Raw genomic sequence first — 23,464 nt, 5'->3', positions numbered from 1 at the left:
AATAAAAAACCATTACTAATATCACTGTCAACAGATAAAGCATAAGGAACCCAAGCTACAAGCCTATACCTTAAAGTGCTACGCAAAAAGAATGAAATGCAGATGTTTTCCTACCCACTTCAGACACATTCAGGATTTTAATCTTTCACAGTAATTTAAGATGTACCTGTAGTTTTCTTGTCGTCTCTAAGCTCTGGAGCAGGTTGTTGTTGTGAAACTAGGATTAATCAAGGATTAACACAGAAATATATGTTGTTCTAAACTATTATGCCTGAGTGGCAGAAGCTGTTAGTCCATAGGAAGGCGGCCTAGTGATTTATATCTGTGTTCTTATCCAGAAAGCAACATTTGGTCCCACACTTTATGTTTCAGACAAACAATTTAATAACATCTTAACATTGCTTTTACAATCTTAAAACATGTACATATTTCTTTCTTCATGAAGCCAAAATCTTTTTGAACTGAAGTAGCTCTACTGGAAATTCAAATGTAAAAGTTTCAAAACTGTTTTAACATATTGAAATAGGAGCTACTGAAAACAAAACAGTCTAAAAAGACAATTCTAGTAACATTTAAAACGAACAGAAAAGCAAGATGATGTCAAGTAAAAGCACATGCAGTTTAACAGCTTCAAGATTTCTTTAAGTGATATCCTTTTGTGAATTACGTATTAAGATAATAAATTTAAAAGAACAAAACGGTATTTCTCTAAAACCAGTATTTCTAATGCCAGACTTTTGTATTTCATTTTGAAACAACTTTCGATGTAGTTATACCCATCTCAACATTTACAAATGGGCTGATTTGTCTACCGACTGTGTAGTGTAGGGGATGAAATGCAAAACCTGCTCTGCAGGTGGATGGAGTTACATATCTCGAACATTTATGTGTATAAAGGAAACAAATGTAGTATTAAACATACTGAGTATGACAGGAAAATGCAACAATGTATTAACTCTGAGAGAATCCTACTACTGTGGCTGCACTCATCAGACCATGCTAGGGCACTGGTCAGTTTGTCATTTTAAGTAAAGAACTTCTCAGCTTCTTTCATTTTCCTTTTTCTGTCCAGTTTGGAAACTGCTGTCCACCCTGCCTCACGCATCTTCCTCATGGTTGACAGTTTCAGTACAGAGCCTGGGGTCTTCACGTTTAATGCAGCTGGTTTCTAAGAAGAGAAATTAAGTCATTCAGTAATTCCTATAATCCATTTAAGTAACTGGTTTGTTGTGAAAACAAACGCTAAGGTACCTTTTTTGGTGTCATGGTATATAATTGTGAAGCCTGAGGATAATCCCTGTACAGTTTTTTAAACATTTCTTCCTCTGAGACTAGGCTCTAAAAAAAAAAAAAGTTACTTAAACTATGTGCAAAAACTATCCTTTTTTTTCCTTTTCTCCATGGGGGGGTGTGTGTGTGTGTGTGTTAGAGTATTCAATAAAAGTTAGGATGTTACTATGAAGCCTCAACAGTTCAATAAAAACAATATAAAATGTTATTCTATGACTGAATAGACTTCTTATAGCAGTACTGTCTCTCATAGAGTTACTCATTCTGTACATAGAAATGCAGTTCCAGAGAGAAACACTGAAATACAAATATACACATAATATTGTCTTGGAACCCCACATGCTTTCTATACATTCTTATATATAGCAGTGTGTCTGATTTTACCAGGAGGTCACTGTGCTCAGAGCTGTCTGACTGCGTGTCCAGCTGGAGCAGCACTTTCTGCTTTTTCCTCATGCTCTGCTCTGAGACCATGTTTATGCTTTCACTCTGCAGTTTCTGTACTGGAGGAGTCTTTATTATGTATGCCTGAGAAAGAGTATACTTGTAATTGTTCATTCTATTTTCAGTGTCAATTATAGAACATAAAACCCAAACTACTAACCCAGTTTACAGACTGAGTGCAGGAAGACTAGAGACATGCTGTGGAACAATTCATTATCATTCTATCCAGAATGTGGGGCATAAACCCAGACAAAGGAAAAAAGTCCCTTTTTCGCTGCCAAACAAGGAGAATGAACAGGAAGCTGTGGGAGAACTGAGTTTTACGGCTGATTGTATTTAACTTCTTCACGCTTACCTACAGAAACTCAGGGTATTCCGAACTGTAGCTCCTACATACAGCCTGTAACTAACAGCTAAGGAAATGCCATCAAACAAACTGCAGTAATAAGCTTCCAGAAAGACACTGCTACTGACACCAAGAACAAGGTTGGTTTTACTTAAATAGTTCTTTTTCTAGAAGTTAAACTCCTCAGAAACATTGAAATAGAACCCTGCAATCCTTTTTTAAAAGGATAACAGAAAAATGGCAGTTGTATCTTAACAACAGAAACAAACATCGTGTGTGAGCTGCTGACAGGTTTTACATGAGGTTTTACAGTTCTGCTGAAGCATCCAGGAATACTCTTGACAGTTTTTACAGCAACACAAGCTATTTTCTATTCCATAGAGAAAAAATGTGCCTTTTGAAAGAGACACCATTTTTAAGTAAAAAAATTCTAGTGGAATTATTCAACTCACAGTCCCTCTAGGACAAGAACTGTTACTGGTAATAGACAAGTTAAGGAACTGAGCAACGAAAATTACACACAGCAGGAGCCCTTAAACAAGCTGCTTTTTGATATCCTTATGGAATACATTTTTGGGTTTTGTGGCTATCTACCCTTTAAATCCCTGCTTATCCCAACAAAAAACAAATAAGCAGCTACACAGACATAAGAAATTCAGTCAGAAAAGTATGAATTCACTGTTATGAGTTACAGACCTTGAATGATGGACTACCCAGGGGACTCTTTGCAGATACTGCAGGAGGCATTTTAGTCTTTTCCATCACATTGACTTTTGTAGGAATATCGTTTGGAGACTTTTTATTCTTTACATTAATTGATTCATAGTCCAGATCAAATTGACGTTTAGGAGTCTCAGCAAAATGAGTCTGTATTTTCTAACATGAAAGAGGTTTAAATTAAAAGCATTTCAGTCTCTTTTGTGGAATGTAGACTATTTATCATGAATTTCAGTTAGATTGCACATGTATAAATATTACCAAAATCTAAAGTTAATTTATGATAAGGTTAAAGGTACCTTGTGCTTCTTCTCCTTTTCAGGAACCATATTTTGGAGGGCTTTTATTGCAAGATTCTCCTAAAAAGAGTTGTGATAGGAAGTAAATACTGTATTTGAATTCAGCTGTTGAAATCTTTGATATTTTCTATTACTAATAGAATATTACAAATTGAGGAGTAATGCAGAACACTCACTACCACAAGGAATGAGACATAATGACTTCAGAGAACATCAAGCTCTTGAAATCAGACAGCAAGTGAGAGCAAGACTTAGAATCAAAGTGCACTTCACAGCTCTCATTATTACAGTGCCCAAGACCAGGCCAAGCATGTCACCCAAACTTCTAAATCTAATCTGAACTGAACCAAACCAAACCAAACCTTCTCTTCAATTTCTGCTTTAAGTTGTTCCTTAAGGGATGACAGTTCACTTTTCAAACATAAAAGCTCATTCTCCTAGAAACAATTAGATAGGATAGGATTAGCTATGGTTAACCTGGAAAAAAGATCATGGTGCAAAATGAGACAGTAATTAATAGTGATGTTCCTTATAAACAAAAGAAAATTCCATTTGTATGAGAGAGCTACTTGTTCATAAGGTTATGCTGAGGGGTGATTCAATTGCTAGAATAGGAGATGATCAAAGAAGCAGCTGGGGGAGGATGATGCAACTCTAGATTTGAAGTTTTGTTTCAGTTTGTTTTTAAAAGTAAGAAACTAAGGTACTAAGAAACAGGCACTTGACCAGATCTGTTCAAGGTAAGAACTTCAAACACTTGTGAGAATGAGGGGGGGCAGGTGGAACCAAACTATTTAATACAAACGTTTCTTATTCAGTGAGGTTAAAACATGACACACTATCAGAAAAAGCAGACAGTAAAGCACAACTACTCAGATGTATTTTTAGGAACAGGTGCGGTTTTTTAATGCACAGAATAAAACCCGTAAATAACAGCAAACAGAAATTAGTGGGTTGATCTTTACTATTCTCTTCCACTAAAGCAGACACTTAACCCCCCAAGTGTTAAACAGGAAGAAGTCTAATATGATATTTATAATTGTATTACACTTGCAGGACAGTAGCCCCTCCATTGAATTACTCAGCGCTAAAGAGTTCACCTTACCAATGCTCTCTTTGATGAGAACTGCTCTTGATCTTTTACTTTATAAAGTTTTAATTCAGTATCTTTTTCTTCAACCATTTTATCATATTCACACTATGTTAAAAAACAAACAACAAATTCAAAACATGACTAGACATTCGAATTACAGATCTACCATTAAATAAAACATTACTCCTTTTTTCAAATAATGCTCTTCTGAACATCTGAAAATTGCTATTAACATTGACACTTCAGCAGAAACTGTGAACCAGAAAATGCAGAAGCAGTATTATTCTGTGGGCTGACAGAGAATGCTTTGTCTCTAGGCAGTGGTATGTGCTCCAGCACATAAAAGCCTTATTATTTGTATTAATGGTACCTGCTAAATATACTGCAAACCAGAGTCATTAGGAACGTAAATTAACATATGTTAAACTGCCGAAGGTCCCAAAGTGATCCAACTGAAAGGCCCCAAACTGATACTGAACCACATGGCATTAGGATGGTACCAAAGGAAGCCTGACTATTAAACCAAAAACATCTGAAAAACTTAGATAACTGCAATGTATCTGCCAATAAAGCATGTATTCACAATATGAATTTATTTTTAGATGAGATGTCAGCATATGTTCAACTTTATTTTCTGGACTCGAGTCTTTATTAAGAAATTTCACTTCCCAATCTGTAATATTCTGGGTTTTATAGGTTTTTACTTGGCACAGTATTACACATTACACATCACATAAATCAGTCACATCTCTTACCTTGTGCTTTTCCATAAGTGCCACCATTTCAGTTATCTTGTGCTGACATCGGATATCAGTTTCTCTCTGAATTGCAGCTGCTTCATGAGCAAGCAACTTCATCCTTTCTACCTGTTAGTAACAGCTTTCATTTAATTCATGAACAATTATCAACAACATATTTTTTTAAAGAATCTTAGTTTCATTATTTTTTATTCCTGTGGGTGCAATGTATCTACAATGTAAATCTCATTTAGTGTAGTCTTCATCTGATTTTAAGATGCTTTTCAAATCTTACATCTTTTACACAGATTTAATGTTAAAATAGGAAAATAAACCTAGATTAAAACTACAGCCATTCCCCTGGGGTAGACAAGTGTAATTTCAAACCACACAGCCATTTCAAGCCCTCTGCCCTCACGTATTTAGATATTACCATTCAAAAAGTGAGGGCAGAAAAATACTGGGAAAAGTTAGTCTAATTTGCTTATGCAGTATTTATACCAAGAACAGAGTTTCTGTGAACAATACCTTGACAAAAAAGGTTTTTTAACTGGCTTTTTATTCCTAAAAGACATATACAAATGCTTCACCTTATGGCTCTAAGATACTAAAGCATTGCATACACAAGAATCATAGAATAGTTAGGGTTGGAAAGGACCTTAAAATCATCTAGAAGAAGTTCCATTTATGTTGATAAGACTGCTATGTAAGAGCAAGACTCTGGTTGATACAGCTCCATAAAAGCAACATATTACAAATGTTGCAGTAAAATTAACAGCTCTCACCTCTTCAAGAAGTTTATTTTCATTTACTTTTTTTGCTTCAATGTCCTTCTCATAGATGTCAACTGCTTCCTTATGTTGCTTGTTCATATTTTCCATCTCTAACTCTAATTTATTCACCTTTTGAGAATGCAGAATTATTGCTGTTATTTGTTCAGGAACAAATATGCCAATAATTTATTTTTACCTCTAATGCTCAAGCAGAACAACTCTGCTATTTTTCAGGCATGTGATTGAACTGTTCCCTATTTAGTGTTCAGGATTTTTCATAGAATTGAACTTTGGCCTGTAGTGAGTTAGAAAATGTTCATAGAAACAATGGCATCACCACAATGGGAAAGTCAGACCACACGAGTTTTGTGCACCTCTGTCAATAACACAGTCTTCAAGCTCAAGGCTCCTCTCTGTTTCAGTGGGTGGTATTACTCAATAATGTTCAGTGCACTATCAATCAAAAAAAAAAAAAAAGGGACTGCTTAGGAACATAATTAACATAATTCCTTGAGATGTGATGCCCATCTATTATAAATGTCTGATAGCCCTGGCAGTGTCCAATGATTAAAACTGGAAACACCTCATGGGCTCTTTCCTGTAAAAATCTGTATCCCAGATCCGTAAACTAATTAAGAACATTTTTGACATGTATTATCATTAATTACACTGGGACTTCAAACATTCGGTCTTTATGCTTTACCCTCCTCTTGCACATACTTATTTAAACCCACCTTCCCTTCATAAATACTTGTCTTCTTGTTTTCTGCAGTAATTTTCTTTTTCAGCAGCTTATTCTGTTAAAATCAAGTAAAACAAACACTACACTTTAATAAATTCATAGAACTATGTAATGATTTCACTGCATCAAATAGGTTGGAATGTTCATTCCAGATTTCAGCAAGCAGGTAACTCCCTTTTTGTTGTGCAGTTCAGGTTCCAGATCAATTTTCTAAGCAAAAGAGTGCTCATGCTCACTTGAATAATATTGTTACTAGATGACCTTATGAAAGCTTCCTCATGGGCAACAGCAGAGAATAACATGAGGGTGCTCAATGGGACAAAAAACTAAGATGCTGCTGACAAAAAAAGTGCAGATGTCATGACAAAAAAAATACAAGTGATACATTTTTACAGTACAGTTATTAACAACTTGTCCTAATGCACAATTCCTTTCTACTATTGGTAACTGAGATAGGTCACTACACTAAGGATATCTGTGATACCATGTACTGTATTACAATAAAGTTATTATTTCTTCATTTGCATTTTTCAGAAGGATAAATTGAAAGATCAAGTCATTCCAAAGGTGACTCCTTAATTTACTCAGTTAGGATAAGAAATGTTATAAATTACATAGATATTTCTAAAGATATCACATAAGACAAAAACTATTGAAAAGTTACCACAAAACACCATGTTTTATGTATATGTGAATTTTAACAACTGTACATACCTCCTGTTGCAACTCTTCAATGCATTTGTTTTTATTTTCCGCTTGTTTCTTTAAATTATTCAACTAAAAAAGGTATTTGAAACCTTAGTTAATAAGATCCTAAAAAATTACTCTCTGTGTTAGAGATTACTGTCAATGTTCTTAAACATGCATTTGCATAGTCTGATTAATTCCAATGGGACTGAAACACATGTGACAATGACTGGACTTTCAACCATAAAGTACTACAAGGATTTTGCTAGCCCAGTACCACCAGCATTAGCAGCAGTGCACCAGTTCCTCAGTGGTTACAGAGTTTAGGAAGAAAAGGAAAAAGGAGTAAATTCACAATGTAACAATAATCTCGTATGAAGTTCTCAACAATCCATGCAAAGCTAAATTTTCATACCTTATTTTCTAGAATTTTCAGCTGCTTTTCCTTTCTTGACATTTCATTTTCAATATTCTTAGCCTGGAATTAGAATTATACACTTTGATTTTTACAGTAAGATTTTGAAAACCATTATGGTGTTAAAAAGATGTGCTTATGTATTTTCATGATAAAGCACAGGATATGGCATACATTTTCTTCTCTTTCATCCAGTTTACTTTTAATCTCTTCACCTTTCTTTGCCATCTTCTCCTTCAAAGACTCCAGTTCATTTCTAAATGCCAAATTAAAAAGCATCAGTAAATATTTATTTAATAATTTTAACTTCTTTTCACTACTGCTATTTATACTTTATTTTCTAAGGAGAGCTGTTAATATTGATGAGAAACTTCATAAATTGTTCTATGAAAATGTTCTTAAAAAGATACAAAGTGACTGCGAAGTCAGTGTCCTAACTGGACAGATTTTTGTAAATATGGAAAGATGTTCCTCTTACTTGAGTAAAATTATATTTCAATCTGTAATATCGTAACGCATCTATGAAACATGAAGGCTGCCTGTCTAATGGCTGGTGGTACAGAGACTACTTCAGAGAGTAACATTGAACCAGTTTTAACTTTTCACATTCACTCCATAACCTTTCATGTCTATTTTTATTTACTCCACCCTAAGTTAATGCAGAACAGGACAGCTCTCTGTACATAATATAAAGCTAGGGCAAAAATGGTTCCTGTAACAATAGGTATTGCTAATTTGTAGAAACTTCTGCATGGCCAATACTAATTTCTGTTTAGCTATAGCACCTAAGAAGATTAAACTAAAAATCAGAGAAAGCAGCATATGAACACGACATTGAAATGAACTGTGAAGAAAGAACAGAGTCTACATCCTTTACTGACATGTACATTGATATTTGGCTTTACTTGCCTTAGCTGGCCATTTGCTTCTTCCAGTTTTTCAACTAACTGCTTTGCATTTTCTTCTTTTTTCCTACTATCCTAAAGAAAGACCCATGGAAGTAAGATGGATAAAATTCACAGAGCCATCTGAAAAAATTCAAAGACATCTTAAGCAGCATCTTGACCTTCCTTATTCACAAGGGCAATTGTACTTCCTTTATATTTTAAACGCAAAAAATAGTTCAGATCCTCTAAATAACCATGTCATATTGTAGTTTCCCACACGATTTGTATTTGAAATTGAATGTTGTCCTTTAAAAACAGCTGGAATTTTACAACTTGCCTCATGACTCTCTTGCAGTTTCTCAAGTTCTGCAGCCATAGCACTTTTCTCTTGTGTTATCTGCTCTTTTTCTAATGAAAGCTCATTGATATATGCTGTCAGTTGTTCATTCTTTAGCCTAACTTAAAACAAATGGTCAGTGGATTAAGAACATGTATTTTATAATTTCCTTTTAAGTTAAATTTATCCGGTACAAAAATGTTACTTCCCACTGAAGAAGTCCAGTCCCATATTGACAAATTTATAAATGTAAGTATGTAACAGATGTCATACTATGTGCACAGGTTCAACTTTCATTAGAAAGCAACCATAGATCATTTCATTGTGTATCAAAGTAACTTCTTTGTAACACACACACACAAAAACCTTAATACTATTCAAAAAAAACATAATCATACGCCTCTTGTTGAAGATCTGTGTTCAGGGCCTTAAAGTGGTCTAAATAATTTCGTTCCTTTTCAGCTGTATTGCTCAGTTGGACTTTCAAATCTTGGATTTCTTTCTGCAAAAGAAAAAGGAAGTGTTTTGATTATTGATATGTAAACTACAAGTCACAAAAGCTACCAGAAATGAAGAGTAACACAAAGCTTTACAAAACAAAACAAAACGACATCCATGACATAAACTAGCCAGCATGTATCTTTACATCTCTCTGGGGTGATGAGGAAGCTGTGTTAGATATTGAACTGATACAAGTACTAACTGTGTCACTATTATAAGTCCAACTAGTCTGCAAAGTTACTGACCAAAGTAACTTTAAAATTTAAATAAAGATATTTGTTCACCTAAAAATAATTAAAAACCCCACAGAAATGCAGTGACAGAATAAGCACATATTTTGGATGCATCTCAAACCACAAAACAAAACTCTTCCCTCTGAAATCTGCTGCCATTACAAGCTAAGGCAAACCTTGTAATGTGGTGTAGCTCATAATACAGAAACGTTTTGAATACTGTTTCCTCCAAATAACTGGTGATATACTGATACCACAGGCACTGGCAGGCAGTTGTTGGGAGGTGAGGGGAGCAGGGAAGAGGAGTGGGGGAGGATTAGTTTCCAGGCACAACACATAATGGACTACAGGAATTTCGTTATCACAGAAGGCTCTGGAGACAAAGAGCATGAGGAGCATGAGTACGGGTGAACAGGAATTATTCCATAAACTGACAGCAAAGACAACTGACAGGGATGTGTCCTCAAACATTCTTAATACAGCTACTGTAGGAAGGTGAAGGCAATGGACTACAGATAGCAGTCAGACTCTTCTACTTTGTATCTTCTGCTGTCATTATCATGACCAGAGTGTAGGGTGGAGCACTGGTGTGACTATGTGGTATCTCTTACATTCTTCTATACAAGTGATAAAGTGTGACATAACTATTAATTACATGTTATTATCACTCTTTATTCAGACCTCTCTGATTTGGAGAATGTTTTTCGTTTCTTTTTCTCTCTCCTGCAAATCTTCTAAAGTAGCCTCAAGATCTTGCTTCTTCACTAGAAGTGCTTCAACTTTTCCCTGTTTAAGAACGTCAGTGAATCTCAGGTCAGAAAATTCAATGCACAGTACATAAGGAACAAAAAACACGGTAAAATGCAAACCTGTTTTCACTCTATCTGTCTATAGCTGATCGAATTTCTTGTTAGAATTGTAAATACAGATCATAACAAAAATAATCCTGTATAAAAACTGTACTTTATATATAGCTTAGACTTCATAAGAGAAAATGGGCCTGTTTCACAGTGCTATAGGGTTCACAGAGATCAGATCTAAATACCTCAGGAAACTTCCCTGTAAGTAAGAATAGAACACTCTAACAGGAATACATGGAACAGGGTGTTATACCCCGAAAAAGACCTTTCTGCAGACTCTTAAATGTTTTCTTAGTATGGAGGGTGCCTCACCATAACTAACACCCCACAAACAGCAAAACAATCACAACAGATTTGTGAAGTAATTCTCTTTACTGCCAAAAATGAGTAGATCCCTCAGCCTAAAACTTCACTCGCATGGCACTCATGAGGTTTGAGCTAATGTTCACCACAGGAAAAGCCCCAAACAGGTAAGGAAGATTAATAACATTAAAGCACGTTAGACAGTGTTTTTATATGGTACTTAAGATCCTTCCAAAGCAAGAGAGACTTCAGATGAAAAGCAAATCCCATGAGACTAATAAAATGAACATTTACCAGTTTTTCTGACAGCTCTTCCAGTTGCATTTCTTTGTCACATTTTAGTTTAGTCATCTCTTCTACGGCACATGTAATGTAAAATTAATTGAACAGAAACAGTTTTACATATTTAGCAGGAGTAGAAAGCATTTATACCTCTGCAGTACCCAGCTTTCAAAACTTGATGAATTAAGTTCAGAAACTGTAAAGCTAAATTAGGACTTAATTTAAACGTAGAATTGAAAAAAAACTATTCAGAAAGACACTAGCAAATATATATTTGAAAAGAAAGTAATGATTTGTCTTCAATAAAATCCAGAGGCTATTGTGTTTTCCACAGTCAAACTGTGGACTGACAGAATGGAGTCATTGCCAAGTATTAATACATCTGCACTTTTCCAGACAAAAATATCTGGATTGAAAATAATCACATGGATATTTTGAAAAAACAAATCACTTACCGGTGACTTCAAAAGGTTTTCTATAGATACTTTCACATTACTGGTGGTGTTTGCAAGTACTGGACACCAAATACACTTTTGCTCTGGAATTCTGAGGTCACATCTTACCTTGTTCCAGACAAGAATTAGCAGCTAACTTTGGAATGCTTTTCCTTAGATGGCCTCAGTATGTACAAGGACATAAAATTCTATTTCTCATCTATCATATCAGGACTAGGGACACATGCTGCACACTGGGAAAACAGTGCTAAAGAGAAAGCTCTTCCTCTGGGGGATAAGCAGTGAAGATCTAAACATTTAAAGCTAACTGCTGTCAGTGTGATTCTGCATCCAACATGGGGAGAGTGCTCTGCAGGAAAGTTTAATGTAAGTGATGTGTCCCTGCTGCAAGCTACAGAACAAATTCCTGGAATCTGCTGCTTAACAGTGTAACATCACCTAACAGGTCTTAACTGGAAAAGTGCAGAGAGACCAAAATGACTTCCAGGAGAATCCATGCACCTACGGTCTTACTACTAGAGCTCCGCACAGCACTGCTGTGAGACTGTTGCCAGCTACAACAACTACCAAAGGGAGTCAGATAAGTAAAAATGGATTTCAGTATTCCTGACAGGTACAGGGTGCTATAAAACCAAAACCCATTTTTATTACCTAGCTCATTTTCTTTCTTTCTATAAACCTTACCTAGTTCAGCAGATTTATTTCTGAGCTCCAAGGTCAGCAGCTTTGACTCATCGTGATATTTCTCCAATCTAAGGAAATGGTAATTGCAAAAAAAAGTATAGTACAAAGGGCTGCATTTGCAACTTAAAGGATAATACAAAGTCAGGACAAGGTGCAATGGCCATAAACTAAAACACAAGAAGTTTCACCTCAACATGAGTAAAAACTTTCCATTGGCAGTGGCAGAGCACTGGAACAGGCTGCCCAGGGAGGTTGAGGAGTCTCCCTCTCTGGAGACATTTTATCCTCAGCAGCTCTGTAATCTAGGGTTTTACCTATGACATCCTTCTTGGAACTGAAACTGTTTAATTTACCTATTTTGCTCTTTTTGCAGCAAGCTTTTCAAATTGGAAATGGAAGTCTCAAACTCTTCTCTCAGGGATGCATGCAAAGCCTTAGTTTTTTTACATTCTTCCACCTGTGCTTCTTTTTCTCCAGTCATCTCAATTAATGCTTTCACTGCAGTCTGCAATTCAGTTTCTAAGCTCTTTTGAACAACCTTCAAAGGAATTATATCATTTCTAAAGGTGTTTTGCAACAAACAGCTACAACTATTTCAAATCTAAAGTATCACTAATTATTTATGCAATTAGTCATCTAATCTATTTATACTAGAAAGCTATAAGCAAGCTGTACCTCTGTTTTTCTCAATGAAACTTTGGCCTCTTCCAGTTCTGCCCTCAGATGTTCTTGACTGATCTGGGACTCCTTCAACATTTCTTCTTCATGTCCTAAGCAGAAAGATACATGCTTAAATTTAACAAAAAGAGGAGAATTACTAAAAAATGCTTGCATTCCTATTTTACAGATCAATATATTCCTTTAACTGAACAAAAGTTAAATAAAGTATTCATGTCATAGTTTGTCAGCAGTTTCTGTTCCACACAAAAATATGGCCTGCAAGGACCCAAAATTCTGCTGCTGACTAGTAACAGGGCAAAATTATCACCGTTTTGTTCCCTATACTTCTATAACTAACTACATGCTAATACAACAGAGAGAGCTCTTACTTTTTGCTTCTTCTAAGTCAGCAATCTTATTTTTTGATTCCTGCAGCTGAGTCTCCATATCTCTTATTATATCATCTTTTTCATCACTCTGTATGGTAAGAGCTGAAATCTGACAAAATTAAAATAATATCATCATGAAGTCTATAAAAAAGGACAGATTCTCATTTTGATTGTGCACTCTGTGTGACTAGAAACATACTACTGCCAGTCAAGTTAAACAAGGTGGTCAATCCTAGCCAAATATTGACCAAGTCACATTTCTCGGCATGAAAAAGCTCTACAGTTCAAATTCAAAATATTAATTTCAATAGACTAAAGATACTGGAACATAACTACAGTTAGTGGAATCTGACTTAAATGCAGCTCCAGCTAATTTTTTTTTGTCCTTTCTACTGATCCTGAGAAACATTCCTTGTCCCTTTGCAATATCATAGAATCATAGACTTGTTCATCCATCCTCAGAAAAAAACAGTAACTCTTGACCTTCCCAGACCCAGATGGGTGCCCAGCTTCTCAGACTGCTACTTACAAACTAAGAACTCTTATCACAACTAACTTCCTCAAATTGATTAGTCTTCCCCTTATAGTACCTCATCACCAATACAAAACTCTACTCTAATCTCAGATTACTAAACTTTCTTACCAGCCTGTGATCTGATATGCACTATAATCCTTCTTCACACCTTCCTTTTACCAGAGATGAACCATACCTTCCTTAGCTATGAGGACTGATGGCTGCTTTGCTAATTTTATGCTTCTACACAAGCAACTTGATAAAGGCAAGTATACGCATAGAGAACAAAAAGAGAATCCAGCCCTTACATGATGTTTTTAAATCCTGTCACTAAACTATCCCTTGTTAGGATACAGTAGTTTCATTTCACCCTTCCAAAATACAAATATGTTACATACAACTAAGCACGTTTAAAATAATTGTTTTCATTTGATCTATCAGTCACAAAACCAAAAAAGAGTTCAAATATTAAAGAAACCACAAGATTTGTTTCAAAACTAAAGCTGTACATATTAGATTGTAAAAGTGAGCAAACCTGCTTTTCCTTCACACTGACTTCCAGTTGACATTCTTTTTCAAGCTTGTCCACTTTTTCTGCTTCTTCTTTTACTTGTGAGAAATAGTAATATCCACAGTTAATACACGAGCTAAAATATACTCCAAGTTAAATAGAATTTCCAGTTTAAGATTGCTTATCATTTGCTGTATAAGTTGTTTCCTAAAGAGTAACTGCTGAGGTCATGCTTGAAGTTATTTTCTAATCAGACAAAATAATTTTTGTGCCAGCTTTCCACAGAATTAGTCCATTATTCCATTAATTGTTTAATAGTTTGGTATAAGAAACAAACATAAATGCACACGCAAAAATGAAACAGGCACAAAATATTGTAAAGAAAGCAAATATTTACTTAAAATTTCTGTGGCTGCCCACTAGTGCATTTTCATTTAAATACACTTGTACTTCACAGATAAAACTCAAGACTTTTGAGTGACTATTTGAAAAATAAAGTTTCAAATTTGACCCAGTGGAAAACCAATAAAAGGGCTCAGGCATCTAAAAGCAGGCAGCATGAATAGAAGTGGGTCCAAACTGTCAGTGTTAACTGCTCACCACCTCAGCACTTTGTATCTTTCTGTCCTGAAACCCTGAAACTGAATGCAATAAATCTATGAAGTATGAAAGTGTTAATCCTGCAGCATCAAAACAATAAACACAGTTCTCACATTTGAAACACATTTCAACTCTGGTGTTCTCTGCTTGCACACGAAGCTCTTCAAATGCCACTACCATCCTCTAAAAATAAAACTCAATATGTAAGTTCATATAAAACTAAGTACATTCAGTAATGAAGAATAATGTTTATGCTTTGTAAACAGTGTTACAAGCTCATTTACAGTTGTAGGAGAAATTTTGTTATAAATGAAATTCAAAGCACAAACTTAACAGAATACTTTAACTTTTCAAAGTTTGAAGTTTAAGAATTTCTGTACTCAAGGTCTAAACAATTTCAAGGAACAAACATTTTTACTGGTCCGTGTTTGTAGATACCTAACACAATGGAAGAGTTTTGCTTTTCTTAGTTATCACAGCAACCTATAATTAATATTTAAACATTACAGCACGGACACTCTGACCCTGCTTAATATCAGGTTCATTACTCCCAGACAATGATGTCCCGCATTCTTCTATTATAAATACATAAAATTATCTAATAGAATAAGCCTAATACACCTGACCCCTAAACCTGACTGAACACAACCTGTACTAGCCAATCCTGCTTTTAGCAGGGGAGGCTCTCCAGAGGTTGCCTCCAACCTCAGCCATGCTGTGAAATCATCAGGTAGGGGAAACAGCACAGAAAGCAGACAGAAGTTATGGCAGTCACCTAATGCTAAGCAGATGATATGTATCGACATCCACCCCAAACACTGCTGCATTTTATCCCATTATGATGCTCTGTGCGATACAAAAAATTACTCTTGAAAAGGGACTGAAAATCTGACTTCTTGGATCACACGTGACTGTTCTAATCGCTTTATCAATACAGGACATTCTCTGTACAAACAGTATCTCAAGATATGCATGTAACTCAGACAGCTCCACATATCCATATAACTCAGATCACATTTGAGCCTTGTTACAAGCTACATCACTTACTTCAACGTTGTTATTAAGTTCCTCATATAGTTGTCTGGTTTCTTCTCTTTCATGTTCATCTATCAAAGTAAGAACATACAGTTTTCCTTTTGAAAAAGAATGTCAGCTGTCCAAGCCCTTACACTTAAACAGCATAATAAATTAGAAAAGTAATTACAGGCTCTTATTTAAAAATCAGGGTGCTAAAAGTTATATAATCTGTGCAAAATGTATGTTCCATTGAAATATCAAGCAAGCTCAGCTTTCAAATATCCTTTGAAATCTCACTTTTTCTGTGATGTAATTCTGGATCAATTTATATGACTATATTTAAATTTTGACGGAGTAATGTTGTTGAGTATTAATGGATCAAAAATGATAATGTTTGAATAACTGTAATACAAGGTGTAGCACTGAATTTCTTCCCATCAGCAGACACCCAAGACCACAGAACTGCCATTACAGAACTGTAACAATATTTCATCTCCACCTCACATATCTTATAACATATTCAAGGTATCTAGATGGGACTGAAGAACACCAGTGGACTTACAACACTTTAGGAGACCTGCACTCCTCTCGAGTGGCGGCTAGTGGCTAATAAGGGTTGCTTACACTGCTTTAAACCAGTAGCAGTATTCAGAGACCTAAATAGCTTCCAGGCATGTAACCTTTCAGCAAACTGTCATACTGACTTCAGAAACCCTCTAGATTTAACATTACAAAAAACATATGTGTATTAGTCCTATGGCTTCACTTCTAATCTTGCTCTGATGCAGAGCCACATACAATTTATCTGAACCAGGAAACAGATTTGCAGTGGAATGACAGCTTCTTTCCTTTGTTAGATTAGAGAAAGCTGAAAGTACCTTTACTTCAACAAATCAAAATTTAAACAGCATTTACATTTGGTGGACTTCTCTGTGAAGTGAGTACAGGTTTCCTTAAGCAGGTTACACAAATGCTTTGAGGCGCTGTTTCTAGAACAGGGAAAAAACACCAAAGTATGTTATCACAGGAATGCACGGTACTTTGCATACCGAAGTACTAACACTGTAAATGCCCTGATGAGCTTTATAATTTAACAGCTACTAGCACAGTTCTCAGCATGAAAACAAGTTATTTTCATAAAAATATATCTGACTGTATTACTTACTCTTTTAAGAGATCTTTATTTTCAGATAGCTCATCTTCCAGTTTTAAACTTAGTTTTTCATTTTCAAACTAATTTCATAGGGAACAAACAAAAAAACCACACTGTTACTGGAAAATGTACTAGAAATACACTCTTACTTCTCAGATCTCATATGGAAAAGTAATTTTCTGCATCAGAAGACAGCAAAACCCATTTTATCAGGCACTACATACTGAGCCATCTTTTGTTACAGTTGGCATGAAAGACATAACAATAAACAATAATTTACCAGTAACTGAAACCCTCACAGGTATGTTGTTCATCCACACATTCACACACTACAGGTGCACACCCTTTCTCAGAATAATCATTTTCTCAAAGCAAAAGCCAAGCAATCAGAGACAACTCTGTTACAGAACCAATGCCAACAAACAACAACAAAAAAGAAAGACAAATAAATAGTTTTAAATATGTATTTCAGTCACAAAGCTGTCCATCACTACCAGCAAGATTAGAAACTAGGATAAAGCTGAGTGCGTTTCCTGTATATGTTGAAAACAGCATGAGCATACCTTACAGCTACAAGGAAGATGAAAACTTACTCAGTCTTGAACAGGTTTCAGCACACTCACAGTATCATGTGCATGTAAATAATACAAAGATGGAATGCACATTGTTAAAATGAGAAAAACTATTTTTAGAAACCAAAATGTTACTTTTTCCTTTAATAACAGTAGAGCCATAGGTCACTGGTATCCAGCAAAATGGTTTCTTTGAAGTCATCACATTGAAAGTTCAAAACTACTTCAGCCTCTGCAACATTCTTAAATATTTCATAGAATCATAGAATCATAGAATCTTTACGGTTGGAAAGGACCTTAAGATCATCTAGTTCCAACCCCCCTGCCGTGGGCAAAGACGCCTTACGCTAAATCATATCACCCAAGGCCTCGTCCAACCTGGTCTTGAACACTGCCAGGGATGGAGCATTCACAACCTCCCTGGGCAACCTATTCCAGTGCCTCACCACCCTAACAGGAAAGAATTTCCTTCTTATATCCAACCTAAACTGCCCCTGTTTAAGTTTTAACCCGTTACCCCTTGTCCTGTCACTACAGTCCCTAATGAAGAGACCCTCTCCAGCATCCCTATAGGCCCCCTTCAGATACTGGAAGGCTGCTATGAGGTCTCCACGCAGCCTTCTCTTCTCCAGGCTGAACAGCCCGTCTTCATACGGGAGGTGCTCCAGTCCCCTGATCATCCTCATGGCCCTTCTCTGGACTTGTTCCATCAGTTCCATGTCCTTTTTATGTTGAGGACACCAGAACTGCACACAATACTCCAGGTGAGGTCTCACAAGAGCAGAGTAGAGGGGCAGGATCACCTCCTTCGACCTGCTGGTCACGCTCCTTTTGATGCAGCCCAGGATATGGCTGGCTTTCTGGGCTGCAAGCGCACACTGCCAGCTCATGTTCATTTTCTCATCAACCAATACCCCCAAGTCCTTCTCCACAGGGCTGCTCTGAATCTCTTCTCTGCCCAACCGGTAGCTGTGCCTGGGATTGCTCCGACCCAGGTGTAGGACCTTGCACTTGGCATGGTTAAACCTCATGAGGTTGGCATCAGCCCACCTCACAAGCGTGTCGAGGTCCCTCTGGATGGCATTCCTTCCCTCCAGGGTATCAACTGAACCACACAGCTTGGTGTCATTGGCAAACTTGCTGAGGGCGCACTCAATCCCACTGTCCATGTCAGCGACAAAGATGTTGAACAAGACCGGTCCCAACACCGATCCCTGAGGGACGCCACTCGTTACTGGTCTCCAGCTGGCCATTGAGCCATTGACCACAGCTCTTTGTGTGCGGCCATCCAACCAGTTCTTTATCCACCGAGTGGTCCATCCATCAAATTGATGTCGCTCCAATTTAGAGCCAAGGATGTCGTGTGGGACAGTGTCGAACGCTTTGCACAAGTCCAGGTAGATGACATCAACTGCTCTACCCCTCTCCATCAGCTCTGTAGCCCCATCAGAGAAGGCCACCCATTGGTCAGGCAGGATTTCCCCTTAGTGAAGCCATGCTGGCTGTCACCAAGCACCTTGTTTTTCATGTGCCTTAGCATGCCATCCAGGAGAATCTGCTCCAAGATTTTGCCAGGCCCAGAGGTGAGACTGACTGGTCTGTAATTCCCCGGGCCATCCATTTTCCCCTTCTTGAAAATGGGGGTTATATTTCCCCTTTTCCAGTCATCGGGAACTTCACCTGACTGCCATGATTTCTCAAATATGATGGCCAGGGGCTTTGCAACTTCATTTGCCAGCTCCTTTAAGACCCGCGGATGGATCTCATCAGGACCCATGGACCTGTGCACGTTCAGATTTTTAAGATGGTCTCAAACCAGTTCCTTTCCTACAGTGGGCACAGGGTCTTCATTCTCACAGTCCCTGCATCTGCCTTCTAAGACTTGGGTGGTTTGGTCAGAGCCCTTGCCGGTGAAGACCGAGGCAAAGAAGTCATTCAGAACCTCAGACTTCTCCAAATCCTGTGTAGCCAGTTCTCCGGAGAGCTTCCTGAGGGGGCCTACATTCTCCCTAGTCTGTTTTTTATTTGCTATTCACCTGTAGAATCCCTTCCTGTTATCTTTAATACCTCTAGCTAAGTTTAATTCTAACTGAGCCTTAGCTTTCCTAACCTGGTCCCTAGCTTCTCGGACAACATCCCTGTACTCTTCCCATGCCACCTGTCCTTGCTTGCACTTATTATAAGCCTCTTTTTTCAATTGAATTTTCCTCAGGAGCTCCTGATCCATCCAAGGAGGTCTCCTGGCCCTCCTGCTGCACTTCCTTCTGGTTGGGATGCAACACTCCTCAACTTGCAGCAGGTGATACTTGAATATCAACCAACAGTCTTGGGCCCCTCTGCCCTCTAGGCCTGTATCCCATGGAACCTTTCAAAGCAGGGTCCTGAAGAGGCCAAAGTCTGCTCTTTTGAAGTCCAGGGCAGTGAGCTTGCTGCACGCTCTTCTAACTGTCCTGAGGATCTCAAATTTGAGCATCTCATGATCGCTGCATCCAAGGCTGCCCTGGAGCGTCACATTTCCAACGAGCCCTTCCCTGTTGGTGAGCACGAGGTCAAGCATGGCACCTCTCCTTGTTGGCTCCTCTATTACTTGCAGAAGGAAGTTGTCTTCTACACAATCGAGGAACCTCCTGGATTGCTTGTGCCGGGCCGTACCATCCTTCCAACAGATGTCAGGGTGGTTGAAGTCACCCATGAGAACAAGGGCCTGCGAGCGTGAGGCTTTTCCTATCTGTCTATGGAGGGCTTCATCTGCAGGTTCTCCTTGATCAGGCGGTCTGTAACAGATCCCCACAGTAATGTCTCCCATAGCTATATTCCCTTTAATCCTGAGCCACAAACTCTCTGTGGACTGCTCACCTGTCCCCAGACAGAGTTCCATACTCTCCAGACTATCCCTAACATAAAGGGCAACTCCCCCTCCCCACCTGCCAGGCGTGTCCTTCCAGGACATTCATTTAATCGCAGGAATAATGTTTTCATACTACAACAGGAAGAACTTTCTCTTTACACGTTCAGTGGATATGGTACAATACTGGCCTGCAATTCCTGAATGGCTTTACGCTGTGCTTCTATAATCTTTCTGTTTTCCTGCAGTTTTCTTTCTTTCTGCTTTAGTTCTGACTCTACAGTTAGTTTCCATCGCTTGATCTTCTCAGCCTCTTTGTAGAGTTTTGAGTACAACTCATTCACTGTTTCTACATTCTATTAAAACAAATTCCACAAATTAATCTCAAATGCAATTTAATTAATAATGTTGTAGATAGGTATTTATCTCTTTAGAAATATCACAGGAGTAATTTCTTTTCCACAGATGGTGACACAAGCTTATCAAGAACCAAGGTTTAATTCTTTATTCATCCTCTGTGCATGTATTGGCACATCACAGAAGAAGTAGGACTCAAAAACAAAAGTGAAAAATACCCCACTGCCCTCAGATACAGTGACATTGCTAAACAGATACTCTTAAAGATACAGATAAATGCACTCCATCAATAAAAGTTTTGCTATAATGATCAGTAGAGCCAGAATTCCTCCCATTCTGCGCACCACTTCCCCTTCTTACTTCAAGAGATACTGCTGAGTTAAGTTAAACTGCTTCAGAGATCTTGCCCAGGACTACCTCTGATAAGTTTCTGCCGTTAACTCATACATAAAGCAGGAAGAAAAAGCAACCAACTTTGTGCTCTTTGAACGTCTTTAAAGCACTGTACAAGAAACATTCGTTCAGTGGCTTAGGCAGGTAATAGTACACAGCCCACAAGGCAGATCTGCAGCTTGTTTGAGGTATGATGTCAACTAACACTACCCATGTTTTGGCTGCACCATGGTATTGTAAGAGTCCTGACTTTAATAGCTACTAGGGCTAAAAGAAGTTTAGTCCTCAGGGATATGAAAATCTTTAGGAGGACTGCAAGCATATTTGTCCCATTTTGTTGCAGCACACAGCATTTCGTATCTGGAAAGCACAGGATGCTACTGCAAAAAAACTAAATATCTTTACTGAGTTGCACTAAAGCAGAGAAACAATGGTAGAGATGCTGTGAGAAGTATCAAATGCTTGAGGAAACCCCTACACTAAATTCATTGTTTTATAGATAAAATAATGCCAGACAAGACAATTGGGATAATCTGCTTCAGTTTTCCAAAGAATACTTTGACTTCAATCCTTCTGCCTTTCAAAATATTCAGAACCAGTTTCACAAAGATACTTAAGTGCCTAAACCTTATTCTGATTAAAACTCACAGACCTACCAGGCCCTTAAAAAAAAAAAAATCAATTAAAAAAAAAAATCACCTTAATATTTAAAGGCTTTTTTCCACTGAATCACAAATACCTTCTCTATGTGACTCAGCTTTAAATAGAAGACAAAAAATGATTATTCCCCTCTGGCTACTTCCTTTAGCCCTGAAGTATCTACTGAATAGTGCTTTAGGTAGTGTTTCGAGAACAAATTATGAGGCCCTAGGAAATGAGATATGCAGAGTTTATACTTATCTGACCTCTTCATCTACCTCAGAGCCAAGTTTTACTTCCTGTGAAATCGCAGCTGAAACATGAAGAGATTTTGATCAATGTATCTAATAAAAAATAACAGTGGGACTGTATTTATAAGGGTTCCAGCTATGAAATAGTTAAACAATACATGAAAAATGACAACGATATGAAAAATACATAAAGAATGTGTCAAGTAAACGGCTCATTTTAGGCTTACCAGGGTCAGTGATTTCACCACGGTTTGGTGTACCCATTACAAACGGCAAATTAAAATCATCATCTGGGCATTTGTTAAACCCCTGCACAAATTAAAAAAATAGTTTTGGATATGTAGATTTGTAAAGAAGGATTATAAAAGCCAGGAAGAAAAATAACATGAGCTAACATGAAAATAGACTTTTCTGTTAATTAATCAACTGCCCACAATTTGCAAAGTCCAAGGTATTGGTAATGACTTTGGCACTCTCTCATGTGGTTCTTACTTCACACTGGCTTTTCAAACTGTTGGTCTTACATAGATTGTTTTACAGACTATGCTGTGGCCGATGTGGAAGCTTTTGATGTCAAGAACTTATTAGCCACTGCATGCCTGTGCACAGTTCACACACCTGCTTATGTTTTATCATGAACATTCCATTTTACAAAGCATCACAGAAATTTGCCTTGTAAATAGTGTAACTCATCTCTTGTCAGAATATCACACTGCAATCTAAACGTATTTCATAAGGCACCTAAACATGAAAAAGTATCTTGTTGAATTCACATAACACAGCATAGAGACAGCACATTTCACTGCACACTTGATCTGGCCAGACCAATAAATCAAAGCTGGTAGGGGTATTCGAGCAGTGCACATCCCACTTACTATCTGAACTGCCCACGTCAAACATGTTTTATCACAGGTGATGCACAGTTAAAATACACAACAGATGCTCAAGAAGATGATTCTTTTCAGTTTCGATAGGAACAAAAGTCTTTGAAATTAAAACTTGAGATGTTCACCCCCCAGCACCCATCTCAACAGTTGGCAGAAAAACGAGTTCAGCGCCCACACTTCACGTATTTACACGCATGTGCTTTCCGGGAGGGAGGTTCAGGGCTGGAGAGCCTGGTTGCTTCTCCACTCTTTCACCGCTCCCACCCCGCTCCTCAGCCGTCGCCTCCAGAGCAACACACGGTAAGGCAGGCGGCAACGCCGTTTACCTGACACAGCCCCGTCGCCCGAGCGCTCGCCTGCGGTTTGACTGCAGACACTTGGCCGCTGCTCAGGCGCGGCGGCACGAACAGTTTGAACGGTTTTTCTTTTTCCATGGCCTCGCGGAGTAAGAGGGGGCCGTCACCGGCAGCGCCTCATGACGGCCGCGCCGGGCCCCGTCTGCTGAGGGACGGCAAAAAGGCGGGAAGGGGGCAGCGCGCGACCGAGGCGGAAGGGGAGGTGGCTGCGGGTGGGGCGCGCGCCCGGGCCGGT

At 37.9% G+C, this 23,464-nt stretch overlaps 1 protein-coding gene across 1 annotated transcript; it reads right to left on the bottom strand.

Annotated features, from left to right (window-relative positions):
• Positions 1–360: 360 nt before the first annotated feature.
• Positions 361–23,436, bottom strand: SYCP1 (synaptonemal complex protein 1). Its single transcript, XM_061454964.1, has 31 exons — positions 23,200–23,436; positions 22,214–22,295; positions 22,002–22,048; positions 20,538–20,702; positions 16,942–17,009; positions 16,692–16,765; positions 15,807–15,865; positions 14,873–14,942; positions 14,184–14,257; positions 13,135–13,243; positions 12,761–12,855; positions 12,439–12,623; positions 12,086–12,153; positions 10,959–11,020; positions 10,183–10,287; positions 9,166–9,269; positions 8,768–8,885; positions 8,453–8,523; positions 7,718–7,799; positions 7,544–7,606; positions 7,156–7,218; positions 6,434–6,496; positions 5,712–5,828; positions 4,945–5,055; positions 4,202–4,294; positions 3,459–3,533; positions 3,097–3,156; positions 2,777–2,956; positions 1,675–1,818; positions 1,252–1,338; positions 361–1,168 (listed from the first exon to the last, which is right to left on the bottom strand). The coding sequence occupies exons 1-31, from the start codon at positions 23,305–23,307 to the stop codon at positions 1,025–1,027; spliced, it is 2,946 nt and encodes a 981-aa protein (XP_061310948.1). The 5' UTR covers positions 23,308–23,436; the 3' UTR covers positions 361–1,024.
• Positions 23,437–23,464: the final 28 nt, after the last annotated feature.

The sequence above is a fragment of the Pezoporus flaviventris genome, unplaced genomic scaffold (genome assembly GCF_033815535.1).
Source record: "Pezoporus flaviventris isolate CSIRO_AGI_PZ_B2104156 unplaced genomic scaffold, CSIRO_AGI_Pfla_v1 ptg000017l, whole genome shotgun sequence".
NCBI classification, from domain to species: Eukaryota; Metazoa; Chordata; class Aves; order Psittaciformes; family Psittacidae; genus Pezoporus; species Pezoporus flaviventris.
The sequence above is the reverse complement of the archived record's forward strand: the minus strand, read 5'-3'. Positions and strand labels throughout refer to the sequence as shown.